Source organism: Lethenteron reissneri, chromosome 38 (assembly GCF_015708825.2).
Source record: "Lethenteron reissneri isolate LAM-NWPU_2019-01 chromosome 38, ASM1570882v1, whole genome shotgun sequence".
In the NCBI taxonomy this organism is placed as follows: Eukaryota; Metazoa; Chordata; class Hyperoartia; order Petromyzontiformes; family Petromyzontidae; genus Lethenteron; species Lethenteron reissneri.
The window spans coordinates 5,883,587-5,895,608 of record NC_083816.1 but is presented as its reverse complement, the minus strand read 5'-3'; the positions used below and the strand labels follow the sequence as shown (position 1 = coordinate 5,895,608).

General features: G+C 48.0%; 1 protein-coding gene across 1 annotated transcript in view; it reads right to left on the bottom strand.

Annotated features, from left to right (window-relative positions):
* LOC133351684 (NUAK family SNF1-like kinase 1) overlaps positions 1–1,656 on the bottom strand; it is a 63,698-nt gene extending 62,042 nt beyond the window's left edge. Inside the window, exon 1 of the mRNA XM_061567085.1 lies at positions 836–1,656. Within this exon, the coding sequence (XP_061423069.1) occupies positions 836–1,267 (432 nt within the window). The 5' untranslated portion in view covers positions 1,268–1,656. The remainder of the gene's footprint in view (positions 1–835) is intronic.
* Between the last annotated feature and the right edge of the window lie 10,366 nt (positions 1,657–12,022).

Here is a 12,022-nt window from a genome sequence, read left to right as displayed (position 1 = left end):
TTGCCATCATCACCTCTCGCCATCATCATCAATCATCACCATCAACATTATAACCATTATCACCATCAGGCACCACTACCACAATCAACAAAGGCAACGATTCCCCCATATAGCATTGGGCATCTGTGAAAAAGAGCTTCGTAGCTCATCGGATTTCTCCAGGATAAATAAAGATTATGAGCATTCAGCAAACTGTCAGGGCAAGTGCCGTTCGCGAGCATTAAGGCCGGAACGTCGGCCAAGGGGGTGAGGTTACCCAGCAACATGCCAGGCAACCTTCGCGTCTCCATAGTCCTGATGTTCTATACACACCGTACCAGGTACACGTTTGAGGCTGAGTCGACCTAGGGGAGGGCCCAAGACCGGTTCAGAATATTCATCACCGATGTTGGCCTCGTGCAGAAATCGAACTCGTGTGGCCGGGGTTTGTAGCGCAGTGCAGCGCTAACCACCACAAAGACAAAGACACACCTTCTAGCCTTAACAGACTGTTGGGTCAAGTGCTGTCAGTGAGCACCTATAAAAGGCCAGTACGGCACACAGGGAGGGTTGGGCAAACACCACTCCCGGCTGCCTTTGTCCCCCCAGTGGCGTTGTTTACACACCGCACCAGATACTCATTTGAGGCCGAGTCGACCTAGGGGAGGGCCCAAGACCGGTTCAGAATATTCATCACCGATGTTGGCTTCGTGCAGAAATCGAACTCGCGTGGCCGAGCTTCAGAGCGCAGTGCAGCGCGAACTGCTCCAACGCCACTCGTCACAACCCACCACGGCCACCACCACCACCGCCACCACCACCACCGCCACCACCACCACCGCCAGGGCCGCCTCACCTTGCGTCCGCTCGCCCTGTGGATCGCCTTCTTCACTTTGCCGTACGTCCCCTTGCCCAAGGTCTCCAGGAACTCGTAGCGATGCTTCAGGTTGTGCGTGTGTTGGTGTCTCCGCACTCCACGATGAGCCAAGCCGGCAGTGGTGGCAGCAGCAGCGGCGGCGGTGGCAACCGGAGACCCAGGACGTCCCGGTTTGACTCGCGAAGCCGGGCAGGAGTAAGTGAACGGGGAGAATGCTGCTGCTGCTGCGGTTGAGGAAGAGCACGGCGATTGCTGCCGTTGCTGCTGGTGAAGATGACGTTGCTGCTGCTGTGGCTGCAACTGAACCAGCGCGGACCGGCGTGTAGCTGGTGTCGAACCGCGAACCCGGACATCTCTGGTGGCTCCGGCTGGTTCTGCGCGTCGGGTCCTCAGCAGCACCTCGGTAGCCATCCGGAGGCTGCCTCCAGCAATCAGCTGGGAGCAGGAGCCGAAGAGGCGTTCGTGGTTGTTGTTGTTGTTGGTGATGATGATGACGGCTGATTTGACGAGTGGCGATGGGGATAGGATGACGATGATGGAGGTGGCTTCTGATGATGACGGACGACGAGATGAGGAGTGACCACCAGACTTCTGCACAGACCTCTTTCCCCTTATCCTCTAGACAGCACGCATATTCTCCAAGGGAAGACGATGATGATATGGACGATGTGGCTGTGTGCCCCCTCGTGCCATCATCATCATCCGCGCGGGGTAGAGAGAGAAGAGAGAAGAGTGGGCGAGGGAGCGCTACTCCCCTCCCCGTGCGCCGAGAGCGCGCGTTGGATGTGATGCAGGGCTGGAAAGGCTGAGGGGGGTCCACTGGGCAATATAGCGCCACCTTTGAACATCGGCAGCCCTCCCTCCACGTCCAATTGGATCCCGTGGAGCCGAGGGCCGGGCCAATGGAGGCAGAGCGAAGATTTGTCATCACCGATGGGCGAGAGGGCAGGGAGCGAGGGAGGGAGGAGGGAGCGAGGGAGAGAGAGATGCGCTTGTAAGTTGAAAAAAAAACATTGTCTGAAGCTGCTACTGCTGCGTTGGCAGTGGTGGACAAGCACACATAACAACAACAGCAGCAGCCATTCGCCACTAAGTGGCGGTGACGTCACCACGGCGCCAGTGCCAGGCTAGGTGCACCTTGTGGATGCCAGGAGGTCGCGGGACAGACCCAGGTGCTGTGGGTTGTTGACTGGCTGAGATGACTGGCAGATGCGCCAGCTGTGCCCCCTACTGTGCAAAATAACAACATCAACAGCACGCAACAAATTGGTCAATAAGAACACTCTGTGGTCTTAAACGAATCAAAAACCACTCCGACACGTTTTGGGCAATGGCCCAAAGGACAATTGCCCAAAACGTCGCATATTATCTCACATAAAGGCAGTGTTATCGACGAATGTATTGCGTTTTAATGCTTCTATTTGCTCAGTGTTGATTTAGGAGGGAGCGAATGACTTATTCAGATGAGACACAAACACTGAGCACAACCACTGTGCCAAGGCAGTGTCACCATTATCGCTTGCTGAACAAGACGGCTACCAACACCGGTGACGATTATCTGGACCGGTCCTGGACCTTCCCTAGGTCGACTCAGCCTCAAATGAGTACCTGGTAAACATCGCCACCGGGGAGACAAAGGCGGTCGGGCGTGATGCTGGTCAATCACCCCCTCGTGTGCCCTGCCGGCCTTCATAGGCGCTACTCGCTAACAGCACTTGCCCCAACAGTAGGTTTAAGGCTACACGGGGGATCTTTGTGTCTACATACAACACTGGTGGGTGATGCTGGGCATAAACAAACGACGCATTGCCCCAAATCGATCAATGGGGCCCTGGATATATATAACGATGAATACAACGTGCGCCCCATCAGATCAAATTCAAACGCTTATAAACACAAGTCAATTGACGGAGAAAATACAATCTGACCTCTATCTTGTCCGCATCCATCATCTCAGTACATCTCTGTGGTGTCTATGTTTCTCTAATCTCACTACAATCTATATCTCCCTTGTCTACAGCTCTTCTGCCATCTCACTAGGGGTTTATAAATGTAATGGGGGTTCCTAAAAAATGTATTCTGCTCCGGGCCTCCCAATGGGCCAGCGTGTCACCGCCGTAACTGAACACACATGCAACAAAGACAAATATACTCTTTGGTTCTTTCGGTAAAGTCACGTAGGTGAAAAAATTAAAAGAAAAAATACGAATAAAAATAGAAATAATCAAATGAAATCGCGACGTTTCGGAAGCAACACAAGCTTCCGTCATCAGGTGGGACAGCCACAGCAATTTTATTTATAAAAAAAAATAAGGAAAAAAAAGTTATTTCTTTATTTTTACAATAATTTTTTTCATTTTTGCTGTGGTTGTCCCACGTGATGGCGGAAGCTTGTGTTGCTTCCGAAACGTCGTGATATACTTTGATTATTTATATTTGTATTCTTATTTTTTTCACCTACGTGACTTTACCGAAAGCAACAAAGAGTATGGATCCTTGCAACGACGAAAACTTCAAATCTATAAAGGCAAAGATCCCCCTCCCATTATAGCCTTCAATAGACTGTTTGGGCAAGTGCTGTTAGCGAGCAGCTGTTCAGGCTTGGTGCTGTTGCGCGGGAAAGCAATATATCTGCTAACACATTCTGTAAATAAAAGACATGTAATTAATTGATTATATACTGTAATATGTTAATAATATGTTAACATTGGAGGGTAATGTATAGGGTGGGCAGAAAGTCTAATAACTCTCTGCCTTCAACATTAATTAGGACGATATTCAATGATAAATGAATATTGGGATTTCCGACCGCCATTGAAATTTAAGCAACACTTACCATTTCTTGTAATGAAAAATAAAAATAATAGAAATAAAAAAAAGATATTTTAATTAATTATTTTTACCTACGTGACTTTACCGAAAACACCTAAGAGTCACGAAAGCTTCAAATCTAGAATTGTAATGAGCAGTTTCATAATAGATGGTATACATTAGGTTGACGTTTCGGACAATGACTCTTATTCAAGACTCATATGGCAATAGTTTCTGGCAGGTGGATCGTACGCAAACGATTGTGTGGTGTTGTGTGACTGCGTTTTGAGTGTACTCGGTGTGTTTTGCATTGTTGTTTGCGTTGTCAGTATATAGGCATTATGTATGTGTTGTGAATGTGTTTGTATTATCCATGTATATGTTGTGTGTATTATGTATCTTGGCTATGCATGTGTTGTGTGTGTGTTGCATGTCTATTCATTATGTGTGTTATGTGTGTGCTTGTATGAGTGCACGTTCTTAATTTTTTGCGGTGACGCAATGTTATTTAAAACGGAAACGTGATTTTATTTCTGAGTGGAGCTCACACCCACTCATGGAGGGTTATCGTGAAAGACCACGCTTCGCTGGAAACAAAGATCCCCCGTGTAGCCTCCACAGGCTGTTGGGGCAAGTGCCCTTAGCGAGCAGAAACTTATGAAGACCGACACGGCAGACGAGGGAGTGGGTGGAGAGCACCACGCACGGCCGCCCGTATCTCTCCAATGCTCATTTTTTTTACACACAAGTACTTATTTAAGGCTGACTCGACCTAGGGGAGGCCCAGGACAGGTTCAGATCATCGACACCGGTGTTGGCCGTGAGCAGGAATCGATCTCGGGTGGCCAAGTTTGTAGCGCAGCGCGCTAACCGCTATACTACCGCTCCCCATCGCACCAGGTACAAAGACAAAGATCCCCCGTATAGCCTTAACAGACTGTTGGGGCAAAGTGCCGTTCGCGAGGAGCTATGAAGGCCGGTACGGCACACGAGGGGGTGGGTGGCCAGCACCACGCCGGACCGCCTTTGTCTCCCTCGTGGCGATGTTTGAACACCGCACAAGATACTAATTTGAGGCTGAGTCGACCTAGGGGAGGCCCAGGACCGGTTCAGATATAATCGTCATCGTAGCGCAGCGTAGCGCTAACCGCTGCGCCACCGCTCCCCACAAGGCGCACGTGCATGGAGAAAAAGCGCCACCTCTCGTACACAATCTCTCACCTGCACACGTTGACAGCGGCAATCAATTTCAGGCACAAAAGGGTCCTCCCCGAGCCACGGGGCCAGTCTAGTAAACCCACGTGTCAACCTCCGTTGGAAAAGTGACGTTTTAATAACACGTAGGAAAAACAATCATCATCATCAGCAGCAGCAGCAGCCACGATCAATTCGCTGTTAGGTTGAAGGATTCCAAAGCCCTCACCATCTCTCACGCTCCTGCGATGTAACAATCCAGCTCGTATCACTGCACACGAGCCGATTTCATCACTTGGCCTCCATGCTGGGCGTCCTCTCTCGGCCGCTTGAATTCCTTTGCATAACGAGGCATAATCTGTGTTCAATTTCGCCGCAGCGACGTGCCCAGTGCGCATACTAATATGTCATCGAGGTGCTGCATTATCTAACGACTGGGTTACGTAATCTTGGGGCGGCGGAGCGGTGGTGCAGCGGTTAGCAGCGTTGCGCTATGAACCTGATGGGCGTCCTGAGTGAGAATCCTCTAGCCACGACGAACGTCAAGGGGCAACCTCCCCCTTGCCCCACCCCCCTTGCCCCACTGACTTGACCAGCATAGCAAAATATTTCCAACAACCGCCCCCCCCCCTCCATGGCCGACACGGCGTAGGAGCCTTCATCCAGCAGGAGATTGGCCAATCTACTGCTGGAGACTAGGCTCTAAGAAAAGCTGTCTCGGGTGTGGACCAATCAACTTCAAGGACAGTGCATATCATTATCATCATCAGAGTTGTTTCTTTTTGTTTGCATTTTGACTGCTTGTGTTGTGGTTATTGCAAACATGATCCCTTGTATAAAGGTGTCAGTTTTTGTACCAGTTGAAAGGGTAAAAGCCTATTACTATATTTTGCCACTGGTAAAGGAGGTCTCATAGTGGCCAAGGGCTGTTGTAAAATAAGTAATAATCGTAATCGAGAGGGGCAGGGTTAGGGTGTGTGTTTTTTTTCCATTGCACGCGTGCACGGACGCGATGCTAACCGCCGAGCGCGAGATCAGAATTTCAGATTTCACGCGAGTCGCCTGGAAGGCATTTTCATACGTTTGTATAAATTCATCACTTCCTGCACTGCGGTAGACGCCAACGGATTATTTTTTAAAAATGTAAAACTATATATTTTTTGTAAAAGTCTTACGCCAGAATTATTACTTTACACCACAAATCAGCGTTTAGCAACCCCCCCCCCCCCATCTCTCATGAATGTTACGGAGCGATTATTTAAAATAGAAAACGAGCTTCGGTCCTCCCCCCTTTTGATGCCGATGCATGTGAAAATGTGCGTGCAGAGTGGCATCTGAGGATACGGTAAACAACTTGGCGGGTCAGAATGGAACGTTGCACGCAAAGCATCAATCACGAAGGGGTCACCGAGACAGGGACGGAAGTGGCACCCCAGAGGTCGACAACCAAAGGGGAAACACCCCAAAGTTCAAAGGTCATGATTACCTCCTAGCTGGCCATGAGTAAATGTACCTTGTACGTTCATTTGTAATTATAAGGCAAAGGGGGGGGGGGTACCCATCTCAGGAAAGCTCACCATACAGTCAACCCGCATGGTTCGGACATGTCGAAAGAAGAGAGGGGCTCGGCACTGAGAGGTGACGAACGTGGACACAACACCAGAGCAGAGGCCGAGAGACAGGCCAAGAAAGAAGGAAATAGGTGGTTCGAAATTGTGAACCGGGATATGAAGGACTGCAGAGTAGAGGTGGAGATGGCCCAGGGCAAGAATGAGTGGAGAAAGAGAGAGAAAAAGGAAGATTCCTGCCCAGGTTGTCGTAATGTTGAAAACGAGGTCAAGAGTTCATCGTGGCCAATGCCGTTGATGCCACCACACCCTGAGTTTGCTTCCTGAAGACGTTAAAGATTCCGTGACGTCATTCGAAAAACAACAGAAGTCCATTTGTGCTGGCATCATGAAACTCAATTGGGATCACACAGAGCAAGCATTGCCCCCTACTGGCAGACTAATTCTCGATTACAGGCCAGGTGCGAAATCATCTTGTGCCCCCAGGAACAGAGGTGCCCACTTGAAGTGCCCTTTCTAATATTCATGATGAGATGTGATGCACATCGCCTATATTATCGTAAAGCGCTTCGAGACGCCACAGCGTAAAGGAAGGGCGTTACACCAAAAATAAAATCATCTTCTGCTAAATCTTTCACTTGGTGTTCAGTCGATACTCGATCTCAAACGACCGCTCTTATAGTCTCCCACCATGTGGGCTTTCAGTCTACCCCCCGGGGTCACCGTCCGTGAGGGTCACCAACATCTGCCTATCACTCCAATGCGCTTGTCGATAACCTGCCTCCCTCCATCCGGCAGACGCACGTTTTGACAACGGCACCGACCGAAGTTAATAATGCAAATACTAAAAAAGGGCATAGTTTTTTTTTTTTGGCGCATGACTATATCGCGATATAAACGTACGCATATTTTAAGCCTTACGGTATATCCCCGTTGTTAAAACAAAATTACCTTCGGTAGCTTTACGTTTCAGGCGTGTGCAGGGGTAAGTAAAAAAAACGTGAAAGCTTAAAATAAATCAGTGAGTTGCCCAAGCCCTGTGGATCCTTGAAAAGAGACTTATCAAAAGGGTGAGTTTAAACAAATCGAGAAAGCGTTAGTAGTCATTTTTCTGGAATGCAAAATATGAATGTTGTAATGCGAGTGACGCCAGATAGGTCAGGCCCTGGTTAAGATTCCACCTTATTTGGCTCCGCTATTCACGAAAAGTAAGACAAGATGAGTAGCAGATACAAAAATAACATTTATAAGGATCGTTAGAGAAAGGAGAGTGATATTTCTTGGACATGTCATGAGAAACCAAGACACTGAATGTTTTGAATGGGGTAATTAGTTACAATAAACTAGGGAAGACAGCGAATTAAGTATTGTTCAATAGCAATTTTAACAATTGGGTGTATCGAATAAAAAAGTAACTGAGCACATATCATGGACAAAGCTAAATAAAAGGAAGGCCGCCAACGTCTTTGAGAAAGGACACGGCACATAGATTCACCAAGAGATGTCAAAAAATTTAGTTTAAAATATGAGTTTGAATTATACAGTGTTATGGAGCACACATTCCTGCGGAGGGAGCTGGTAGGAACGTTGGGTTGCTCGGTCAATGGCCAGGGTCAACGGCGGCGTGGTGTATTCCGCAAATATGGCCGACTGTGAGGGCGGGCACAAGCCGGCGTGAGTAGGTTAAACGTTGAGTTTTATAAGGGCACCACGGGGTGACCAGCCCCTCCCCATCCAGCCCCACCCCTCCCACCCTCCCCACCCAGCCCCTCCGCACCCCACCCAGCCCCTCCCCACCCAGCCCCTCCCCACCCTCCCCTCTCCACCCAGCCCCACCCCTCCCATTTTTGGATGCACGACAGACGGACACAATAATCCCGTGGGCTGGTGTAACCAGGAGGTTCCTACCAGTAAAAATGGTGCAGTTTAGGGTTACGGTAAGAGCTAACAATATTGCACGGTAATTGTTTACAGGGTTGACCCGAAATACAAAGAAAAAGGTCGCTCCTTCAGCAAGTAAATTCCTGGAATTATATAATAATGTAGAATGTACACTCCACTGCTGAAGGCGTCCCCGTGAACTATATGTGAACTATCGATGTATGTTGAACTTTTTTGCACCGTACGTAGCCAACCGTGCTAATCGGAGGTGCGGGGGAAAAATATTATACATCTCATGAGGGTTGTTTGACCATACTTCACCACGCTGGTTAGGGTGGGGCTTTTTTGAAGGCGCGTGAGGGGGGGGGGTATGCCAGGGAACTAATTCAGATGACTCACCACGGATGTTAGCCGTGATTGAATTGAACACAGGTCGCACGGTTCATAGCCAGTGATCTAACCACTGTGCCACCACTCCCCCTGCAATCTGATATACGAATGAATGGCAGTGTCTGAGATATAAAGCTGCAGTTTAATGTAATAGCATTGCATTTGTACTCATCCTAGCCATCACAACTAAACTCATTGATAAAAGTGCTCAGGAATATAATCATCTTTCGATTTAAAGCTTTCGTGACTGCAGGGATTCATCTTCTTGGTTCTTTCGGTAAAGTCACGTAGAAGGGAAATAATACATTCCTCTGTTGATATGTAAATTCTCACTTTAACATAGCCACTTCCGTGACCAGTTACATGCTAATTCCTCACATTAACAACATGCTAATCTCCCAGTTACATGCTAATTTATCACTTTAACATCATGCTAATCTCTCACATTATCATAGCTACTTCTATGTTAAATTCCTCTGTTGATATGTAAACTCCTTTGTCGAGGCGCTCTGCTCCTCCCACCCAACTTAAATACGCTGCCAAGCTTAGCAGTGTTCATTGGAGCGCTGTCTTTCCGACAGCTGTTTCTTCACCTGAGGACGGCTGCTTGTGTTGTAGCCGAAACGTCGTGAGAATTATATTTTATTACGTTACATTTTTATTATATCCCTTATACGTGACTTTACCGAAAGAACCAAGATGAATATCATCATCGTCCATGGTCAATCCACTGCTGGATGAAGGCCTTCCCAAGCCGCCGCCACCTCTCACGATCCTGCCATGCAACGAACCGACTGAACACCTGCACACGAACTGATTGTATCGCTTCTTCTCCGAGGTGGGTGGACGGCTGGCACTAAACAGCATTTCACTCTTTACTTGCCCTCATGCTAAACGTATTCACACTGAAATGGCTCAATAAGATGTCGTCGCACATGTATTAAGGTGTTGGGGCTAGAGACGCATTAACTTATCCCTACACAAACACATCATTTTGAGTGCATTTGCTAAATATATAAATTGGATTAAAAACGGTAAACAATAAACTGACAATGCAAAAATCTAGACCATGTTGACGAAGCCCAGCTGCTGTTCGGTACACGGATGAGCGAATATTGTATCTTCACGGTGTTCGAATCTAAAGCCAAAACACGGGGGAGAAAAACACCGACGACGAGAAATGTGCAGGGATGGGGCAAGCTGTCGCCATCCACTAACCGCTCCGACCCACCAATGTCGATTTAATGACTGCCAAGTAAAAATGCAGAGTGAAATTTTGTTTAAAAAAAGACTCGTTTTTTTTTCATGTCATTGGACATAACGTCCCGGACTAAAAGATGTCTGTACAGTGGTGTGTACAAGGGAGCCCCTGTCCCCGGCACAATTAATGCCTTGTGCTCGGAATAACACGACACAGCTTCTCTATCAGCACGCTGTCCAATCTGAAGCAAGTATTGACACAAGCCATTTAAACACCCACTCCGGAGGGTTTTTTTTTTGCGTGAATGATCGTGCCGCGTATCTCTCTCCGTTGTGTAGTTGGAGTTAGTTTAAGCGGGTGACGAATTCTCTAAGAGACCAATCAGTCTATTGTGCAATTGTGACCTCGGTCACCAATATAACAAAAGTAAATATAATAAAGAGCACCAATTAAAGATAAATTTCGAGTAAAATGCAGCTTATGTTACAGGCGTACCGTGTGTTGTTGGGCATGTCCCGATGTTTTGCTATGCGCGCTGGAAGTATTTTAGGGGCCGTCCATAAATGATGTCACGCGATTTTGGACGATTTTTGACCCCCCCCCCTTCGTCACAAAAAGTCAAACCCCCCCCCCTCAAATATAACGTCACAAAGCTCTGCCCCCCAAATAAAACACGCTTCAAATAGCTTTAAACTATTGTCATTGTAGTGCGTATTTAATGTGCCGCTGCACTCTGATGTTGTAGGAGAGAGCATTTATCAAAAAGTCTATTTAATGAAGGTGTTTAAATCTAAAGTTGCGCATTTTTATGTGACGTCATATTTCTCAACCCCCCCCCCCTCGTCCCACATGTCTGAACCCCCCCCAGGTGCGTGACGTAATTTATGGACGGCCCCTTGGCATGCGGAACGAAACGTCGGGCATACGTCAGTGTGTGGCATAACCAGAGGACACGATAGCAATTCTAAATGCTTTGGTTCTGCAAAATGTACATGCGCAATCCATAAAAAAACATTTCTGTATTTACACCAGCTGTGTTGCGTGCCTGTGGAAGCGTATCGATTTGTAGGTGAATTTGAGCATCTCGTAAACGATGTTGATATTAATAGCACCATAAACACTGAAGGTGAATGAAAAGTGAAGTGCAAAAGTCCATACTTAGCAGGGAGGGTAACGACAAACTGTTATCAGATGGAGGACACCTGCAAACCAAACTGAAGCCGTACTCCCAACCCAAAATAAAGCAAAGCAACCTGCAGCAATGGCTACACGCTGCGGTTTTGATCAAAATAAATCGACATTGTGGTGAACGGTAGCATCTCTGGTGACTGCATGGGTGAACGCGGAACCCTGTTACATACAACAGTGAAATAACGCCTCTCCAGTCCACCACCAATCCGCTGCGAGACGACGGCTTACCCATGCCGTGTCGGTCATGAACGTACTTCACGATGCTGGTTAGTTCGGGTTGGTGAAGGCGGACACCAGGACCGTATGGTTCGTACATCACTCGCCATTGGTGTTAGCGGTGACCACGAATTGAAGTTTAGGCAGCGGGTCCATAGGGCAATGCACGGAGCACTGCTCCACCACTTGTTTAACGATATAACACAAGCAGAATAAATAATAAACATTCTTCCACACACACACACGATCGGATGCATGGATCGTGAGCTTAAAAATTGACATATAAACCCATAGCATTTACAGCAATAAGAACATACAGTACGAGCCATGATTAATCCAGTTGGGTGGACTACCCCCCCAAGGTGTCGCCATCTCTTAATTCTGAAACGCAATATTAAGACAAAGATCCCCCATATAGCCCGACCTGTTAGGGCAAGTGCTGTTAGCGAGCACCTATTAAAGCCGGCATGGCACACGAGGGGGTGGGTGGCCAGCACCTGGGCCGGCCGTCTTCGTCTCTCCAGCAGCGATGTTTACACACCTCTCCAGGTATCCATTTAAGGCCGAGTCGACCTAGAGGAGTTCCAGTACCGGTTCAGATAATCGTCACTAGAACTCTGCTCACTGGGTTCGTAGTGCAGCGCGCTCATCAGCTGCCCCACCGCTTCCCACACAACGTCATAATAATCCCCTGAGCACCTTCACGAGACGTGT